This window comes from Trichechus manatus, unplaced genomic scaffold (assembly GCF_000243295.1).
Source record: "Trichechus manatus latirostris isolate Lorelei unplaced genomic scaffold, TriManLat1.0 scaffold00030, whole genome shotgun sequence".
Taxonomy (NCBI): Eukaryota; Metazoa; Chordata; class Mammalia; order Sirenia; family Trichechidae; genus Trichechus; species Trichechus manatus.
The window spans coordinates 10023556-10044377 of record NW_004443966.1 but is presented as its reverse complement, the minus strand read 5'-3'; the positions used below and the strand labels follow the sequence as shown (position 1 = coordinate 10044377).

General features: G+C 38.2%; 1 protein-coding gene across 3 annotated transcripts in view; it reads right to left on the bottom strand.

Annotated features, from left to right (window-relative positions):
- TRIP4 (thyroid hormone receptor interactor 4) overlaps positions 1 to 20822 on the bottom strand; it is a 53502-nt gene that overhangs the window by 18346 nt on the left and 14334 nt on the right. For all 3 annotated transcript variants that reach the window (XM_004374660.1, XM_023729717.1, XM_023729716.1), the window contains exons 4-11: positions 19905 to 20117; positions 18379 to 18457; positions 15505 to 15634; positions 13771 to 13986; positions 11292 to 11418; positions 7804 to 7991; positions 5051 to 5175; positions 3718 to 3809 (exon numbers count right to left, since the gene is read on the bottom strand). In XM_004374660.1, the coding sequence (XP_004374717.1) occupies positions 3718 to 3809; positions 5051 to 5175; positions 7804 to 7991; positions 11292 to 11418; positions 13771 to 13986; positions 15505 to 15634; positions 18379 to 18457; positions 19905 to 20117 (1170 nt within the window). The remainder of the gene's footprint in view (positions 1 to 3717; positions 3810 to 5050; positions 5176 to 7803; positions 7992 to 11291; positions 11419 to 13770; positions 13987 to 15504; positions 15635 to 18378; positions 18458 to 19904; positions 20118 to 20822) is intronic.

Below are 20822 nucleotides of genomic sequence, written 5' to 3'. Positions count from 1 at the left end.
AAAAAGTGATCCAAGTCACATGGGATCACTTTTAGTTTCAGTTAAAATAAAAAAGTACTAGATCTACACTGGTTTTCAAAGAAAATGCAGTTCAGCTGGGTGATGAGAAATGGGTCTAGAGATGCAGAAGAAAAACACAGGTCAGGGAACTGATTCCTGGATGGTTCTCTCTCAGTGAGTTTACCTATGAGGATAAAGGAAAGCCAAACATACCTAGACTAGTGCTTCCTAAATTGCATACAGACAGGTTACCAGTTCCGCCATATGCAAAGAAGCAGTGGTAGTGGGAAGGGGAAAAATTCTGTGTTCAAAAGTTGGGAACACTGCATGTTATAGGCACTTCTCCCAGAGTCATAATGCACGTGAGCATATTAATGGCTCCGAGAAGTTCTGCAAACATGCTCAACTTTGTTTCATCCAAATACATTTTCCAAACACATTTGCCCATAGAACCCTTTTTTCAGAGCACACCTATGCCACGGAATAGTTTGGGAAATGCTAGTCCCAAGGCTATTATTCCTAAACTCTCAACTCACTCCTTCAGAAACAAGAACGAGGCTCGTGTAACACTCTAGGCAACCACATTTCTTACATCACTGAACTCTGGCTCAAATAGAGACAAGTAGATTACTAAGGGTAGTCTAGACATTTTCCAGGATGCAACTAAATACCAAAGCTACAACTTTTAAAAGTTGTAAGATTCTTATCTAATAAATAATCCCCAAATAGGGCTAATATCAACTCTGAATACATTCATGGGGTACCCTAAAATGCAGGAAAGAAATGGGGGAAAAGCCACAGACAAGCTGACCATAGGGGGAAATGGTTATGGGGTTCCGGTGTTTAAGGAAGCCTAGTGGCTTCTGGCATTTAGGTATAATGTTATATATCAGAGAAATTCGTAAGGAAAGTTGCCAGGACCTCCAGCTGTGAACATACGGGAAGATTCCTGCACTTCAATGTGCTGCTCATAGCAACCTCAGGAGAGAAGACAGAATATAAGCTGAAGTAGCAATATCATGCTGACCTGAAAGACAGGTATCCTTGAGAAACCAAAAAGATTTGCTCTATTAGTTAGATTTCTAATTTCTGTAACCCTTGTAGTACTCCATAGACTAGGATTATAGTTTCCTACCCTTCTCTACACAAATCTGTGGCAGAAAGAAGATTGGCTAACTGTCTGAAGATTGACATCATCTGACCTTGCATCAGGTGGTGTTTGATAGACAAATGAGAAAGCAAAGCAAGGCCTCTTGCTAAACCCCACCGCCCACTGCCAGATGCTCTTTGGCTCACTTTTAGAATGCAAATATCCCAGGAGGAAAACATAATCCTTTAAGTTATACTAAGCTGTTAATGATTGGGAGAGTCTCTAGAACCGCAAAGCCCATAGCAATGTAAGGTATTTTTATAATTATTACTTCTGGACTGGAAAAAAAAAAAAGGGGGGGAGAGTAGGAAAGAAGACATCAAAAAAAATATAAAAAGGGCAAAAGGCCCATAGAGGGATAGTCTAGGCACAAGGGGGTGAGAGACGAAGGGCCTCCACGTGTCTATGGCTTAGCCCAGGTCTGAATCAGGTACTCAGGGCAGAAAAAGAGGCTGAGAGTCATCATTCACACCAACATGCATGCACTGTACTCCTACACATAAAGTAATCAGAGGAGGGCTGAGGAGGCAACCCACAAGAAAATGAAGGACAAGAATCTAGAGGAATAACACTGCTGCTGGCTAAAATCCATGAGAAGAGGACAGAGGGGGTGAGAGGGACAAGAAAAGAAATAAAGTAGATACTAAGAGCAGTAAGGAAAAGCAGTGACGTCTGGAAAACAAGGAAGTTTCTGAGGAAAATTAAGCCGAAGCACATTTCCTTAAGCACAGTGGTGGAAATCCTATTACCTAAAGTAACTGTTCAAAGAGTGTTAGGAAACACTCTTCATGCTTCGAGAGTGGACTTTCCCAGGTTGGATTTCTACCAGTCTGAGCCTAAATCTACCAAACCAAAACCCAAGGCCTTGGAGTCCATTCTGACACATAGCCACCCTGCAGGACAGAAGAGAACTGCCCCAGAGGGCTTCCAAGGCTGCAAATCTTTATGGAAGCAGACTACTACATTTTTCTCCCACAGAGCAGCTGGTGGGTTCAAACTACCGACTTTTCGGTTAGCAGCCAAGTGCTTAACCACTGCACCACCAGGGCTCTGCCTAAACCTAAAGGCTCTGCATTTCAGGAGTTTTGTTATTAAGATGAAGTCCTCCAGCTCCCTCTGCTGTTCAAAAATGTATTTTATTTATGTCAATCTTTAGTGACCAAAATGACTAAAAATACAGAATACGTACATATGCACTACACATGGCACAGTCCAGGCGACCAGAGTTTAAACACACTTGCCGATCATGAGTTCTCTGGCCTGGACCACGTGCTCCAGAAGAAGCATTAGCAGATCCTACCATCCCTACCACTCAATCAGAGGATTTAAGGGATAATTAAGAACTTCTTCACTAAAGGAAGCAAAGTTTTAATAAGGGATGAATGCCCTATACTTCTTAGCTGGATTTTGGCAAGGGCTTTTTTTTTAGATTGTGCTTTAAGTGAAAGTTTACAATTCAAGATAGTTTCTCGTATAAAAATTTATACACACGTTGTTATATGACCCTAGTTGCTGTCCCTGTAATGTGACAGCACACTCTTCCTTTCTACCCCAGATTTCCTGTGTCCATTCAGCCAGCCCCTGTCCCTTTCTGCCTTCTCATCTCGCCTCTGGACAGGAGCTACCCATTTAGTCTCATGTATCTACTTGAGCTAAGAAGCACACTCTTCACGAGTATCATTTTATGTCTTATAGTCCAGTCTAATCTTTGTCTGAAGAGTTGGTTCCGGGAATGGTTTTAGTTTTGGGCTAACAGAGAGTCCAGGGGTCATGTCTTCTGGAGTCCCTCTAGTCTCAGTCAGACCATTAAGTCTGGTCTTTTTTACTATAATTTGAGTTCTGCACCCTACTTTTCTCCTGCTCTGTCAGGGACTCTCTGTTGTGTTCCATCAGGGCCGTCACTGGTGGTAGGCGGGCACCATCTACTTCTTCTGGTCTCAGGCTGACGGAGTCTCCAGTTTATGTGGCCCTTTCTGTCTCTTGGGCTAATATTTTCCTTGTGTCTTTGGTGTTCTTCATTTTCCTTTGCTCCAGGTGGATTGGGACCAATTGATGCCTCTTAGACAGCCCCTCGCTAGCTTTTAAGACCCCAGAGGCCACTCACCAAAGTGGGATGCAGAACATTTTCTTAATAAACTTTTGTTATGCCAACTGACCTAGATGTCCCCTGAAAATATGGTCCCCAGACCCCTATCCCTGCTACTCTGTCCCTCGAAGTGTTTGGCTGTATTCAGGAAACTTCTCAGCTTTTGGTTTAGTCCAGTTGTGCTGACTTCCCCTGTAGTGTGTGCTGTCTGGCAAGAGCTTTTAACAAAGAAATGTACATGCGCTAGTCCATACACCAAAAATCAAAGCACCACTAAGTTTTTCCTGTTTATGCTCTTGTCTTTTCTCTCCCCAATATTTCCTGATTAGACGTCTCTCCTCATATATCTAAATATAAAATTTCTATCACCTATACCATCTCCAGGATATTCTACGGAGAAGAGTCCACAGGTCAGTGACAGCGGCACAATTTTATGGTGGTAAAACAAGCATCTTTCCAAGAGAAGTATTCGTTTACTCACCTGCTCCTTAAATTGCTTCTGGGACAAGCAGTCAGTTAGGTCCACACAGCCGAGAAGACAACCTGATGGATAGTCACAGGGAAATTCCAAATCTGAATCAAGAAAAGCAAAAGGACTGGATAAATTTCCTTCTTTGTGACCTTAGAACTCACAAGTCTATTTTCAGTTCTGAACAAATCACATTTTTTATTATCTATTTGTAGACAAAGGAACAATGAAGTTTTTATTTGGCACAATTGTTTGTATTTTAAGGAGCGCTGGTGGCGCAGTGGTTAAGCACTTGGCAGTCTGATTCCGTAAATATTACAGCCTTGGAAACCCTATGGGGCAGTTCTACTCTGTCCTATAGGGTGGCTAAGAGTTGGAATCGACTTGACAGCAATGTTTTTTTTTTTTTGGGGGGGTGGCGATTGTATTTTAGGGAAAAATCTAGTGAGTGGCTTGATTAGTCCACTATCCACATCCTAGGAAAATTTTCCTTTAGAAACCTATTGCCCTCCCACCATCAAAGTTCAAGCACAACAAAACTTCATTCCAAACAAATTAATTCTATTACGCTGGACTAGATCAAACTTGAGTTTGGTGGTGATAGGTTTTGGAAACAAAGAAAGGCAGCTACAGGTGTCAAGAAAACAGAATTTTCTTCTCTGGTGGTAAAAACCATAAAAATGTCAGAATATAAATTTAAAACAAGCTATTCAAATATGTCAAAACAGAAATGTGTTTTTAAGGAAGCACACATTTTTTATTCTTAGTGATTCCTCATGCTTAGTTTCTTAAAAACCATTTTAAAGATGGATCTACAACTATCCTCTCAATTCTACCTTCAAAAAAACTATATGAGCTGGATAAGCCGGGGGCGGGTGGTGGGGGAACGGGGACATAACACCCAACGACCGGAAGTATTACTTAGGACCCAAATTTTAGTGAGTGATTCCCAAAATATGCTGCTTAAGTCAATCAACTTTTATCTGTCCAAATCTGATAGCAGGTGTCTATTTGGGTCACTTTAGATAAAAAACTATCATCTGTGGCTGTTCTTCCCAATCTAAAGATTCCAGAGTTTGTAGCAGTCACTTCACCTTCATAATAAAAGAGATGGGAGAAAGTTTTCTTAGATTAAACCATTGATTTCTGGTATTGGAAATTGGTATTTTTATTTGCACTGTTTGACAAATAGTGCTTTGAACAGCTGTCTACGATCTGCCACTAATCAAACAAACAATAAACACAAGGTTTAAAACTTAGTTTCATCAGGAAAAAACTACAGAAGATGAAAGTCGATGACTTCTCTCCACAAAGTAGGAATGAAAGGAGAACATATGGCTGTTACCTTTCCCACGAAGAAGACGATATGTAGCCTGGAGTTCTGAGACTTCTTGAGGGGAGGGTTTTTTGGCTGTGGCTGCTATCCAAAGTCGTCCTCTGTGAGGGGTGTACCAGGTTCTCCCCTCCACCCTTAAACAAATACAAATTTAATAGGACGGGTCTAAATTCTAGTTTCCTGGAGGATCACATAACATACGAGCCCTATAGAAAATTATCCAGTGGGACCAAGAGGTCTATAGATGATACCTTACCAAGAGGGATAGCGTTTGTGAAAAACACTTTTTTTCCCACAATACCCTTCACTTGAGGATGAACTCTGTTTTGTGATTTCTCCTATCATCAGAACAAAGACAACTCACCTCTCTCAATTCCTCAACACTTTTTCACCTGACCTCTCTACTCAGACCCACAGCTCTCACTAGCTTTGGGACTTCTACAATCCAAACACAATACTTTCAAAGCATCCACGTTGTCCCACATAAATGAAAGTCCTTGTCCTTCTTTGAGTCAAAGGCTAAAGTTTTCTGGGAAGATCTGTTGATTAACTGTCCTCCAATCTGATAGAAAAATCCTCAAACACAAATTTAACTCCCCTAAAGCGGTAATTTATAATTATTATTTAACAGAATGCTGAACGGGAGGTTTCAGCAAAGCTTCCAGACTAAGACATACTAGAAAGAAACGCCTGGTGGTTTACTTACAAAAATCAGCCAATGAAAACCCTATGGATCACAATGGTAGGATCCGCAACCAATCATGGGGGTGGTCGGGATCTGACAACATTTTATTCCATTGTGCGTGGGGTTGCCGCGAGTTGGGGGCCTACTTGACAGCAGCTAACAACAACAACAATAAAAATGTCTATCATCTTTAAATTACAACCACACTCATTTATATTTTCTAAGTATTTTGTACTGGTTTTTTTTTATGGATATTAAACCATTTGTTGAATAACTTGAAAGAATCTTCAAGTGGAAAAACAATGCATTCAAGAGAATTTAATTACTTTGCTATTCTCCAAAGGTTGTAAGAAGATGTTTCTCTTTTACCTCCCACCAAATAAAAGTGCTTTGATATATACCATTTTTATAGTGGGAAAGAGCGTTGTGAATTTCTCATATCTTTGGTTTTCCAACATAGATGAAGCAGAAGAGTTCCAGGCGGACAGTAGGTGCTCAATAAATGGGAAATGAATCAATACATGTCTGTTCTCTACACCAAATAACCTGAAGGGCTACTGGGAAAAGGTCTCACGAATGTGGAGGAACCACCCACTTTATTTCTGTGGGATTAGTGACTGTGGGCTGGATGCTGCTCATCCTGTTCTTTTCAGTGAGAAAATATGAATAACACAGATCCAAAATAGGACGAGAGAAATGTAAATATTCTGATTTCCTCAGCAGAAGGCAAGCTGTTTAGTTTTCTACTTTGAAAAAGGAAATCACCTAAAGTGTAGAGAACTGACTAAGAAGAACAGACATCTGAGGCCTCATTGGGGCAGAAGCAGATTGTCGTGCACTTGTTCTTATGGCACTGCACACACAGAAAACAATTAAGAGCCAGAGTAAGAAAGTCTGACCTTCAAGAGGGGAGAAAAAGGTAGTGTACATTAGTGCAGGGGGGAAATCACAGCTAATAGTGAAACCACCAAAGCAGAAATGATTGTTCCTAAATGCTGATCATTTGCTTCTCAGGAAAGTGGGGAAATGACTGAAGCTGCACAGTAGAGTGGAAACAGCACTTTGAAAACTCGAACTCTAGTTCCATCTCTGCAGCTAACGAATTTGTCAAAGATTGTAATACTACTGGCCTGACCTATTTCATACACCTACTGCTTTGAAAATTGTAAAATTCTGTTTAAATACAAGGCATTATTGCTGTTACGAGTTAGGATACTGCCAGGCCTATAAAATTCTAACAGATAAAGAAGGGAAAATAAATATGTTGTAATGATAAATGAAAGAAAAAACACACAAACATAAATACATCCTAGGATCTCACTATACAACAATATGCATAGGAAAAACAACATAAATAAACACTCTGAAATGTGAACAGTAGCTGTTTCTAGGTGGTGGGACTATGAGTGATACTTCTTTTTAGCTAATTTTCTACATTTTCCAACTTTTTATTTACATGTATAAAAGAAAAAAAAAGTATTTAAAAAAATTGAATTGCGAAGAAGCATATGAAACCATGGAGAAGTAAACTATTCCCACTGCTGACAGGCACGACTAGTGTGTAACACTTTCTCCTTATCCCCCACCACCTCCCCTGCTTTTTGCAGAAAAGGAATTTGTGGTTAAAAAAAAAGTTTCTCAATATGGTTACCCAGATTAACAGATATGTAGATGAAAAAAACAAAATCACAGGCCAGTATCTTAATAAAATGAATAAACAGGCATAAAAACTTGACACTTCAAATAGGATCAAACCATTAAGGTAGCTGAGCAGTATATTACAAAAGCAAAACCAGGAAAAGTTCTTTCAGTAGATTTCCTTCCAAAGATTTAAAAAACCGATAAGCTATTCTTTGTATGACTCAGATTATTAGCCTTTCTAACCTTAGGGTTTTAAGCTATTCAATGAAAAATTACTACCAAGTCAGTAACATAAATATATTGCTTACAGTTCTATGTACTGAAGAGTATTATAAATCATTACTAGATTGAGGAAAACTAATTCCGGTCCATAATTCTAAACCGAGTTTCCAACACTCAAAGATCTTCCACTGCCAAGATTCATTTCTACTCTTACCTTTTAATCCCTCTGACAAGCAGAGAAGCCCAAGGCTGATGCATAGAGAGGCACCAGCCACCATCAAAGCCTTCCTGAAACTCCCGGTCCTGGATTCGCATCCGGTGCTGGTGTGAACTGAGCTCTAGTTCTGATCCTGCTAAATGCAGAGACCTCTTCTGTGAGGCTGCACCTGTCTGGTCTACCCACTATACAGAAAAAAACAAAAACAAATATACAGTTCTGTCTGACAAGGGAAGAACCTGTAGGTCTAGGTGAATGAGGTAGGTGGATAATATTAGATGAATGCTAATAATGAGGCCATCATTCTGGCAGCATTTCCTTAGAAAAATGTATCCCACCTTTATCTGAAACAACGCCAGGAAAGGTGGAGATGGCATACATTCAGTAGGATCCCTGGTATGATAACAAGACTCCATCTTGAAGGATGATATAGAATGTTGAGATTTCTACACAAGGCTTTCCAATTCTAGCAACACCACACTTCTGAGACCAAAGAGCTATAATTATTTCTACTTTATACTTATTAGTGATCCATACTGGATTCTGGACAACTTCCAAACATAATTCTATCAGCCAAATGAAGGTTCGATATTTTGGTTCACATATTCTTCACGTGTTTAGGGCAGGGGGCACGTGCTGGTACCATAATAAAGCCAGGCAGATGCTGTCAGCAGCAGCAGTTCTGACTGTTGGGTGCCTGAAGCACTCTGTTACCCTGAAATTAACAACTCGTCCCCAAAAGAGAAGATGGAGCATGACTGAAACAAGGCTCAGGCAAAGGGAATAGAAAATTACAGGGTACAGGTAATTACAGGAGACTGAGGAGTCCTGAAGTTGTTCAGTCAGAGGATGACAAAGTTTAAAGTTTCTTCCAGAGACTGCTCCAAAATTAACAAGAAGAAGAAAAAAAAGGCTCTGTTAGGTGAGGTTTGGCGTTAGTTGTCTTGATTTTCTGATATTTGATTTTAATAATTTATAGGAAAAAAAAACACTAGAGTGGCAGACTTCAGTTTTCTCAACTGTAAAATGATGAAGGTGGACTAAATGAATCTCAGAGAATCTTTCTGCAACAAAATTTCATGTTTCTAATCAATTGTGTTATATCTTTTCAAAAACCCACATCTATTGCATACTTAACTATGTGAAAAGCACATAAAGAAGGGAGATATATATAAAATACGAAAAAGATATGGTTCTTGCTTTCAAGGAACTTATAATCCTAGTGGAAGACTGACACATAAATAACTATCTAAAACATAAGGCAAAATGGAATAAATACTAAGTAATACTAAGTAAGGAAATAGTTACTATATGGGAACACAGAGGGAGAACCAATCCATTATGGAGGAAACAAGTGATTTCATAAAAAAGTTGGTATTTGAAGAATCCTGAGGCCCAAGTTCTTTCTGTTCTATCTCTACTACAGCTCATAAATGTATATTTCCTGTTTCTCCATTCCCACAGCCACTTTCTTAAATAAATCCTTTATTATCTTTTAATAAGACTACTATAGAGCCTGCTAACTAGTCTCCTTACCTCCATGTTAAGCCTTTAAATCTCTATCGCCCTACAATACTTCAACCCTAATTTAGGCCCTCATCATCTCCCCACTGTACTACTGCAACGACCTCCTTAGCAATTCCCTCTAGTCAAGTCTTACCCCTCCCTCCAATCCATTCTCCACATAGGCAAGAAAGTCGTGTCAATTTTCTACTAAAACTTCAAGGACTCCTCTTTGCCTACTTTAGGATAAGACCTAAACTCCTCAGCATTAGACATAAGGACCTTCATGATCAGGTTTTGCCTACCAATCCATTTAAACTTCTAACTATACTTAATTACTTGTTCCCAAACCTATAGTGCTCTCAATTTGCTAAGCCTTTGTGTATATTGTATCTTCTGCCTGGAATTCCTTCAGCAGATTTGTGTGCCTGGAAACTCCTATTCATCCTTTAAGTCTCCTCTCAAATGCTATCTCTTTTGTGACTCCTAGAGCAGATTCACGAATACCCTTCTCCTAAATTCCTACTGTACCCAGAACATGTCTCTATTAAAGCAATTATCTTAAAGTACTATTTGTGTTCACATATATCTTTCCACTAAGCCTGAAGTTCTTAAGGACAGGGGTGGGCCTTTTCCTTTAAGTTCCCAGCAGCTAACACAGAACCTGGTTCATATACAGCACTGAATGAATGTCTCCAATTAAACCGTCTAAAGCAGTACTCTGATTGCATAATTTCTATGCTTAAAAACTCATGGCTCACATTTACAAATAAAAAATGTTAAAACTTCTTAGCTAAACATTTTAGCTGTTTTAGTGATCTCATCCTACCTACCTAACCCTGCTCTATTTCCCATGAAAATCCTTTTTATGAGCCCTATATAGTAGCCAGACAGCCCTGGTGGCACAGTGGTTAAAGTGTTTGGCTGCTAATGGAAAGAATGGTGGTTGGAACCCACCAGCTGCTCCTCAGGAGAGAGATGTGACAGTCTGCTTCTGTAAAGATTACAGCCTTGGAAACCCTACGGGGCAGTTATACTCCATCCTACGTGGTTGCTATGAGTTAAAATGGACTTGATGGCGCCAGGTTTGGTTTCGGGTGATTTAGGTAGCTGAATTCACTACTTCTTATATATATCCTATCAGAGCCCTGGTGGTGCAGTGGTTAAGAGCTATGGCTGTTAATCAAAAGGTTGGCAGTTTGAATGCACCAGTCACTCCTTGGAAACCTTACGGGGCAGTTCTACTCTGTCCTACAGGGTCGCTATGAGTCAGAATCGACTCGATGGCAATGGGGTTTTCTGGGGGTATACTTTCCTGTACCCATGCTTTTGTTCCTACAGTTCATTCTGTTTGGAATGCTTTCTTTTCACCATCCCAAAACATCCATTTCCTTGAATATTTATTTCCAATGCCAGCTTCCCTATGAAACCCTCTGATTTTCCTCAACTGGAAGTAGTCTCTCCCACCTCTGAGTTCCTACAATACTTTACTTACATCTCTATTATTATTAGCTTTTATGAAGCTTTTTTTTTCCCTATTAGTTTGTGAGTTCCTTGAGCACAGAATCAGTGTCTGGTTGATCACTTACTGCTGTGCTTGTACACAGCAGATGCTCAATGTACATACGTAACGGCTAACTGAATGATGACAATGAGTAAGTGAAGTGATATTTTAAATTAAAATACTACTCTATGGGACTACCCATATTCTATAAAAGAAAGAATGTTAACAAAACAATAAGATAACTGTCTAAATTTCTACTGTACTTAATAAAAACCTCTCTTGGGAAATACTCAGCTGATAATACAGGTCAATTTGTTAGAAGTGCAAGAAAAAACAGAAAATTGAGTTAGGGAATAAAGTTGGCAGGTGTTTTGAGAGAGTGGACTTTGTACCTAAAGCCTATGAAATGGATACACTTATTAAAGGAGAGTATTTGGGCACAAACTTCTGTCATCAGCTAGAGCAAAGGTCTACTAACCTGGGGAGGGGGCTGGTCCATATTGGGATTCACCAGAATTCCCAAAGGTTCTGCAGAAGATCTACCCGATTTGGTCAGTGGCTGGTTGAAGGTTCCATTGGCAATGGCCTGTATTGTCTCATCTAGTCTGTGATAACAAACCAAAAGGATACAATAATTGGTTATGTTCTATGCTCACAATATCCTTACTTACCATCAACATAAAACTCTTCAACAGTAATAAAATTTGGACTTCAAAGAAGGGTCCCTGGACAACCTTCCTCCCCCTACAACTTCCTTCTCTTCTTTACAAAACTCCTAAGAAATATAAGTTAGGAAAAGTTTCAGAACACTAAGAAAATAGGTAGGGCACACTACAATCATTCTCTGTTTAACAGGATCATTAAAAATGCCAAGACTGGAAAAGCTGCCTAGAAAGAGTCTGGCCCACGGAAGAGAATTTATTTTATTGCAGCCTATCTACTCAACCTATTGTCTTCTCAACACACCCTACACATTCAGTCATTCCCCTGCCCACTCAGGAGTCCCTCCCCACTTCTCCATGCTGATTTGAATTCTACTGTTGTTTCAAGATTCAGAAGTTCTAAGGAGCCTCCTCCTGGCCCAGCACAAAGTGCTTGCTGCCTTCTCTGAAGTCGTGTAGCACCTGCTATCTAAACAGTCATCTGATACATCCCACGTTATCCTATGCCTATGGTGTCTGCTTTGATTATTTGGCTCTAAACCTGTAAGAGAATGTGACGTTTTTTCATTTAAGGATTGTGAAAATAATCCTACTGGTTATTAAGAGATCATAGGTCCTGCAGGACCACATCTTATTCTACTCTGTACCTCTACATTACTTGCTGCTGTACCCCATGCCATGCTGGATGCCTGACAAACATTTGTGGATGATGATAACTTCTGAGGCACAATATAACAAAAAGTTTCTACTAATAGGAAAGGCTGAACTTGCCTCTGAATTCAATTCAAGAACTATTTGTTGGGAATCTCTCATATGCAAGGCAACTTAGAAGGTATGGAGGACATGGTTCCTGCCTTCAAGAAACTTTCAATCTAAGTGGCAGGTTTAAGACACCTATAGAGATGATGAAAATAAATGGGAGGATGTAACAATTACTGAAATAGGCACAACCTATCTGGCGGTTATTATCACATCATCCCACGCGTTGTATCCAGTAGGTACAAGGCAGAAAAAAATATTTGAAAGGCAAAGATTGAGGAAGGATTTCCAAACCAAGAAAAAGACAGAAACAAAGGCATGAAGCTAAAAAAAAGAAAAAAAAGTGTAAGAATTTGAGGGAAGAGATGGGTCTAAAATAGGGTAGAGATAGTGGGATCTGAAGGAGGGAAATAGAGCTGAGACATATTACAGTGGCAAGCATATTCACAACTCTAGAATCTATTAAACAAATAATACAAATAGCTCATCAATACATTTTAGAACATGGAAATTTACTAGTATACAACCAAAGCAAAGAAATGTGAATTAAAAACTATGATGAAATACCATTTTTTCATGTATCAGAATGGCAAATGTTTAAAAAAGCTGTTGACAAAGAGATGAGGAAACGGCATTTTGTTAAGTCAAAAAGTATGTACAATTCAAATTGAGATGCTGTCAAATTTCCCTTCTAAAAGTCTGTGCTATTTTATAGTAAGAGAGTACATCCATTTTCCTACACTCTCACATTACTGAATATCACCTTTTTTAAAGTCAATTTGATAAGGAAAAAATGATACATTGTGTTTTTAAATTTGCATTTCCCCAATTATCAGTTGAGCATCTTTTCAAATGTTTATTGGCTAATTGTATCTCATCAGTGAACTGTCTGATCTTAGCCTTTGCCCATTTTTCTGCTGGACTTTTTGTCTTTTTCTTTTAATTTGCAGGAAGTCTTTATATAGTATGGATACCACTCTTGTATATCCATACTATACTGAAAATGTTTAAAATATTTTCTCCCCATCTGGTATTGTCTTTTTACTTTATTATTTCTCTCTTTTACATTTAACTCTTCAGTCACACTTATTATCACAATATGGTTTGAAGTAGAGATCTAACCTAATTTCTTTCCAAACTGGTGGCTAATCATCCCAACATCATATTTTTAATCCTTTTCTTACTGCTTAGAAATGTTACCTTTATTGCTCACAAAATTCACACAAGACCCATGGAAACACATACAGACACACAGGTCTCTTTCTTGATTCTATTATGTTTCATCTATTTATTCCTGTGCCCAAACTACTCCTCATTGTTTTAATTACTGTACTTTATTAAAAAAAAAAAAACTGTTTTATCTAGTAGGAAAACTTACTGTTTATTTTCAAACAATTTTAAGTTATTCTTATATGTTTTGCATTCCAAATGAATACATTACTTTTAAAATCAACAAAAACAATGGATTCACTAGAGGGGAAAAATCCATTATAAATGGCCCCCTCTTTCAGACCCTTTCTGATGCTGCCCACTTACTTGCTGTGATATTCTGCTAGTGGATTTTCTTCTTCTAGGATCTTCCTGCCTGCAAAGTCGATAGTGATCTTCTTAGAGAGCCGAGAGGCATGTCGAAGTTCTCTCAGCTCCTCCTGTCGTTTCTGCAGGGTTTCCCGCTCAATTTTTGACAACCACTGGTTAGAATCACTGGCAAAGTAATCTGACTCATCGTCAATGACTTGGGTCCTTCGAACACTAACACAAAAAAGAACCACGGCAATTAGCTTACTAGTTGACAAATAGGGTCTGATTACAAAGAAATTGTTTGAAGGAAGCTCATTCTTCTCCTGTCCTTGATGTTAATGTCTCAAATATAGATCATATATTGATTCCAATTTTTCAGGACTCAGCTGGAGTTATAAAAAGATTTTAAGTCTTAATGTAGACTTTTCCTAAAATAGGACGTTTAAGAGGGTTCTGGAGGAAACTGGTCCTCTACATGAACCTAGAGTATGAAAGTAGTGCCGTTGAACATACCCAGCAAAGCAGCAACATCAGTAGGGAGAGATCCATCTCCAGTCTCTATTTATCAGGAAATGCACTGCACTTCTAACTCCGTTTCTAACGCTCACTTGTACTGAGGGGGGATAAATGTGATATTTAAAGCATTAAGAGCGAATGTGAGTTACAAATCTTGGGATGGGCTTACTTAAGGAATAATTTCCTAAATTATATCTCATATATTCATAGCAAATGGTTTGGAAGGAAGTAGCCGGTGCTGGCTCATCAAAGGATTATAATGCCAGGAATGGATTCCCAGGTCAGTCGCAATAAGTAAGAGATTCCAGGGCTCTCTCAGGACTTAACAGATTCTCACACGGCCATTTGAGAAGTCCTATCTAAACATTCTTTGCCACCTGCTGGTTTCCGATACATATGTTGTCCAAACGAAAAATATGAAAAAGAAGGAAATAAAAAAATGGAACTAACAAATCCATAAATCTGTCTCCTAAAGAGAAGTCAGTGGGCTAAACAACAACAGTAAGGTGTTTAAAAGCCAGTTTAGATCTATTTTAACACACTGATTATTGAATCAAAAAATAAATCAGTATCAAAGGGAAAGGAGAAGGTAAGTGATGACTTCCTATAACATGGTGCTACCTATGGTCTTCAGTAGTCCTGGTGGCACAGTGGTTAAGCGATCGTCTGCTAACCAAAAGGTCGGCAGTTCAAACCCACAAGCTGCTCCACAGGAGAAAGATATGGCAGTCTGCTTCCATAAAGATTACAGCCTTGGAAACTCTATGGCGCAGTTCTACTCTGTCCTATAGGGTTGCTATGAGTCAGAATCAACTTGATGGCAATGGGTTTGTTTTTTTGGGGGGTATGCTCTCCAGAGGCAATTTCTAGATTCTCCAGAGTCTAGCACAGCAGCTGGCACACGGTAGGCGCTAATATTTATTGACTGAGAGCATGAATGGCTGCAAGTGAAACAAATGGGGAATTACATCAGCCTGACTTGTCTTTCCAAGGGGGATACTAGCATTTGCCAAGAATCAAAAAATGCTGCAAGGTAGGATCCTCACAGTGGGAACCTCTCTTATTCAAACATGGGTTCAAAAACAAGCTGTAGGCATCCTGCAAACTGTACCCAGCTCTCTTTACTTTCCTACTCTACCCTGAGAAGGTATCAAGTTCCAAAATAATGTTTTAATGGCTAGAATCTGTGGACTAATCTATTTCTTAACATTTGTTATTCCATCCATATCATACCTAGTTTTGTCAAACTCTAACAGTTTGTCTTTATGCTTGACAGCCTTCTCTAGGCCAGACTTAATTCGAGACTTCTGATGAGGAAGAAGGTCCCTGGGGGAGATATCCACCTTTCCAGAATTCTCCGTCCCTGAAATTCAATAAGGAAACCAAATGGTGTCAGCCTATAATACCAACTTAGTTGTACCACTGTGCAGCAAACAAAACATCACCAGATCTGGTTCGGCCCCTGACGGCCTGGAGCCTTCACTTCAATGGAAAACAAACAAGTACACAGGCCAGGCTTTATTTGCAGAGCATCAGTCAGTGCTTGACACATAATAGGTTCTCAATAAATATGAGTGTCCTTTTCTTCTCTTCAGGAAATTTGGGTCACTAAGGAGTATCAAATTATTTAACAATGCAACAAAATAATGCCATAAAAAGTTTACAGAGTAGGGCTGAATATCACATTTAAATACACCTTTACATATTAAAACTGAAAACTAAATAATAGAAGAAAAAAAGAGAAGAAATTTCAGGGGTTAGAAATTGTTAATGAGAGAACCTATTAGATGCTAGGGCAGTTACTATACTTCATACTATTTTATATCTTACAATAACCCTGTAAGACAGTTTTTATTTTCTGCTTTACAGATAAGAAAACTGAAGTTCATAGATGGTAATACATTTATGGAGTCTACTCAGTTAGAAATTAGAAGGTAGAAATGAAATTTGAACCCAGATCTAACTCTAAAGCCCACATTCTTTCCACCACCCATGTTCCATCTCCTTTGTAACAGAATGCCAGAAAACTATATATCCCAGAAGAGAGAGCCACAGATTACAATAAAGCCAAGATCCAAAATGTGTTAGGGAAAAAACTAGGCTGTAATAAAGGCTGACCTCTCTTTTTACCTATAACCCCAAGCCTATTTAAACTTTTGTCAAGCATTTATTTTAAAATTTTGAAAAAAAAATTATAAGTCATTCTTGTGTTTTAAACATAAAAAAAACACTTAGAACTACCTTTTCTCATAATGATGATCTTATAGAAACCCAAACTGAAGAACTATGGAGACATGTTCAATCTCGTTAACAATGTTAAAAAAAAATTACAACTATAAAAAAATGAAATTTCAAAATTCAATAGTGACAGATTTGGGGGTACATTGCTAATATTTCTGTAGATTGGTATAATATTTTGGTAAAGTAATTTAGCAAAGACCTCTCAAATGTCGGAAATGATTGTATTTTTGGACGCAGTAATCCCATTCTTAGGAATTTATCCCAAGGAAATAAATCAAAAGATACAATAACCATTTGTGGTATTAGTTATAATTAAGGAAAATCAGAAAGAGCCAAAATATCTAGTAATAGGGCAAAAGTAATCAGATTACATCAAATCAATAGACAATTCTTAGCCACTAGAAGCAATAAATAATGATGATTACACAGCAACATAGAAACTAATTATGAAATATTAATTGAAACAAAGGAAAAACATAAAATTCTATATGCACTATCATTGCTACTTTATAATATCAACCAATCTACATTTAAAAAAAAAAAAGTACGAACTAAAGCAGAAACAAAATATTTGCTTAAGTGGACAGTAATGAGTATATTTTTCCTTTTAAGAATTTCCTTAACTATTTTTGTCATTTTTTTTTAATTTTGAGATACTTTTTTAGAACTTTATAAAAGACTTAAAAAAGAGTTACAAAAATAGTCGAGTTCCTGTATAACCTGCACCCATCTTCCATTAGTGTTACTATCATTCTTACATAACCATGGTACAATTATCAAAACTAAAACATCTGACAATGGTACAATACTATTTATTAACTAAATTACAGATTTTATTTGATTTTCAACATTTTTTCCATTAATGTCCTTTTTGTTCCAGGATTCAATCTTGGATCCTACATAGCTGTCAAGTCTCCTTAGTTTCTTCTAATCTGTGACAGACAGTTCCTCAGGCTTTCCTTGTCTTTCATGACCTTGCCAATCTCCTGTTCTTACACATTTGCCCAATAATTTTAGCATCCATCCGTAGATCTTACCTGTAGCAATCACTACTGTGGTGTTCTAATGATGATTTTCTATTACTCTCATTTCTTCTACTTGATTAATTGGAATTCTTCCGTAAGAAAGAGTTGTCCTTCTGCTCAATTTAACTTATTCAATTATTTACTTATTTAGGAGTGTCATGGATTGAATTGTATTCCCCAGAAAGATAGGTTGAAGTCCTAACCTCAGGTATCTGTGAATGTGACCTTATTTGGGAATAGCATTTCTGTGGATATAATCAGTAAACACGAGGCCATACTGGAGCAGGGTGGACCCTCTTCCGATATGACTGGTGTTCTTATAAGAAGAGACAGGACAGAAAAACACAGCAGAGGCAGCCATCTATAGATAGAGGCAGAGATGGGAGTTATGCTGCCACAAACCAGGGAACATCTGGGGCGACCAGAAGCTGCACAGGCAAGGAAGGATGCTCCACTAGAGCCTCTGGAGGGAGCAAAATTCAGTTGACATTGTACTTTCAAACTTCTAGCTTCTAGAACTGTGAGAGAATAAATGTCTGTTGTGTTAAGCTACCCAGTTTGTGCTACTTTATTACAACAGCCCCGGGGATCTAACATAATGAGTATGGTCTCATAGATACTCATTTTATTTTTGGGTTATAAGCCACTACTTTTATGTATGTTGTTGCTCAATGTTACATGGTTTTAATAATGAATTTAAAAAAAAATAAATAAATGCATGTAGAATAAGTGAGTGAATGAACTACATCTTGCATACCAGGATATAGGATGGAGAAATAGCCACAGCTATAACACAATGTACCTATCGCCACACTGATCCAATCACAAGAAAGCTGCCCACCTGACATGAGCTTCTTCAGCAGTTTCTGGCTCTTGTTTGAGTCACGCTGTAAAATATCCTGCTCTTCACGAGTGCATACCTACAAAGTAATAAGAGTAAAAATACACGATCCAATGAAGTTACATTGTTTGCTTGATATACCTAAAACGTAATCTCAAATCACGCATTAGATATTATGATAATGAGACTGTTGGTGTCTTTTTAATCTGGACAAATATACCAAAAAATATATATCCAAATGAGTGTTGCCCTAGGTCTCCTTCCATTTCTCTCCTTTTATGAGCCATACAATAAAACTGATCTCACTGCCAAGTGTTTCTGAATGACCCGATGGTTAAAAAAAAAAATCTAACCTACTCACAAAGGACAAAGATTTGCTACCATTGAGAATACTGAACAAAACATACAAGACTTTTTTTTTTAAAGCCTTCCCACTTCTAATCTTGAAGGCCGAGTCTTACAAGAGAAATTATAAGCAGATGCTTTATTAGAATCAGAAAATGAAGTAAATTACAGTGCCAATCAGTGAGAACTAGTCTAGCTTTTATACTGTATATTTTGTTTCTTTGCCTTTGAACATTGTCTACTTATAAAATAACGAATAAGCAAAGAAAAGGTTTTTATTATAAAATCGCTGCAGTTGTAAGAAGGGAGGTTGAGAAGGGGTTGCTTAAAAACAATTTCATATTGAGCTTATAAAACTTTAATTAAAGACTTCAAGGCAAATCTGCTTTACATTACTGTTTGTTAAACCTAAGAGAAGACAGTGTACTTCCTAACAGTTGCGTCAGTGACACAAAGAGTACTTGCCAGCAGCTGTAGAGTATTTCTCTAGAGAAAGCCCCATATGGGAAGAGATCTACTGTCATTTCACCAACATTTTTCTTGGTATACACTACATTTTTCAGGTCATCCATTGTCTATCAGCTTATTCTTTGAGTATATGGGAAAAAATTAAGGGCCTCATCAAAGAAGAAGAGAAAAGAAAGCAATATAAAATGGATGCCTTCACCAACACCAAATGCCACTGCTTCTGCCAGCCAGCTCAACTGGCAGCATAAGCTTTCTAGACAGCTCATTAGAGCTTTTGTGAGAGAGTCCTTAGCGCTACATTCTCAAGGTCTTTCTCTCAGAGCAGAGCTGTAACAGGGAGGTGTCCTGGAAACAGAAGCTATAATGACCTGAGGACTATGTCACAGTGGCTCTGTTCTCCTAAGGATATGAACCACATCTGAAGACTCTGACAAAATGTTTTGACATTTCAAGCCCTAAAGTTCTTTTGCATTGAAGTTAATCTAATGCAAGAACTGGATCCCCCAACAATGTACTTTCTCAAAACCCTTCCCACTAACAAGCCTCAGTACTAACATATAACCTTGGGTTTTTGACTAATCAAATTCCTGCTGAGTTCACTGGACATCTTAGGGGAGAGATTTACTAAGGAAAAGAGAAATTACTAGGGATCTGAATGGCCCTGCATATTAACACAAAGCACAATAAAATAAAATAGAAAAGAAACAATTTACCAGAGAGCCACAGAATAAGCAAGGGCCAGAGCCCTCTTGTTCACAGACAATACGCCCACAGATCAGACAGTTATTGATGAGCTTGTGCTTCTGGCCCAGGCAATCACAAGGGTGGCGACCAGGGAGCAGGACCGCAAGCCTGTCCTGTCCCTCTCTTGTGTATAAATTGACAAACTTCGTCTTCTTCTTTAAGGAACTACTGTTCTCTTGTGCCTAATGTACAAAGACATCAGAAATAGTATCAAACAACTAAAGACAATGAAAATAGTTAGGGGAGAACGATAACATTTATACACTTCCCAGGAACTATGGAAGAAGGTTGGGAGTGGGAGAAACACAAGGTAGTTACAATCAAGGGTCTGAGGAAAGGTTATAGTCTAGAAAAACTAGCTAATAGTTAATTACCTTACCTTTTCTGCTACTAGGAGCTTTCAGTCCCCTACTATGGCTGCTGGAAGTAAATGAAGCAGTCAAGACTGTATATGTGACATTTGTAATTATGCATAGCTAAACTGGAGATTATAAGAAACAAGGATGCATCTGAAAGCAGATAATATTCATGGATTTGGAAACCAGGACAATCAATAAAATAAGAAAAATCAATTAAAAACTGACACAATAAAAAAATCAATAAGATAAAGACAGACAACATAGTAGAAATATGGGTAGAAGACCTCAACAGGCACTCTATAAAAGAAAATACCCAAATGACCAACAGACACATGAAAAGGTGCTGAACTTCATTAGTCATCAAGAAAATGCAAAATAAAACCACAATATAATACCACTACACACCAACCAGAATGGTTAAATTGAAAAAGACAGAAAATACAAGGTGCTGGTGAGGACCAGAGCAATTAAAATTATACTGCTGATGGGAATACAAACTAGTATCTCCTAAAGCTGAACATATGTACA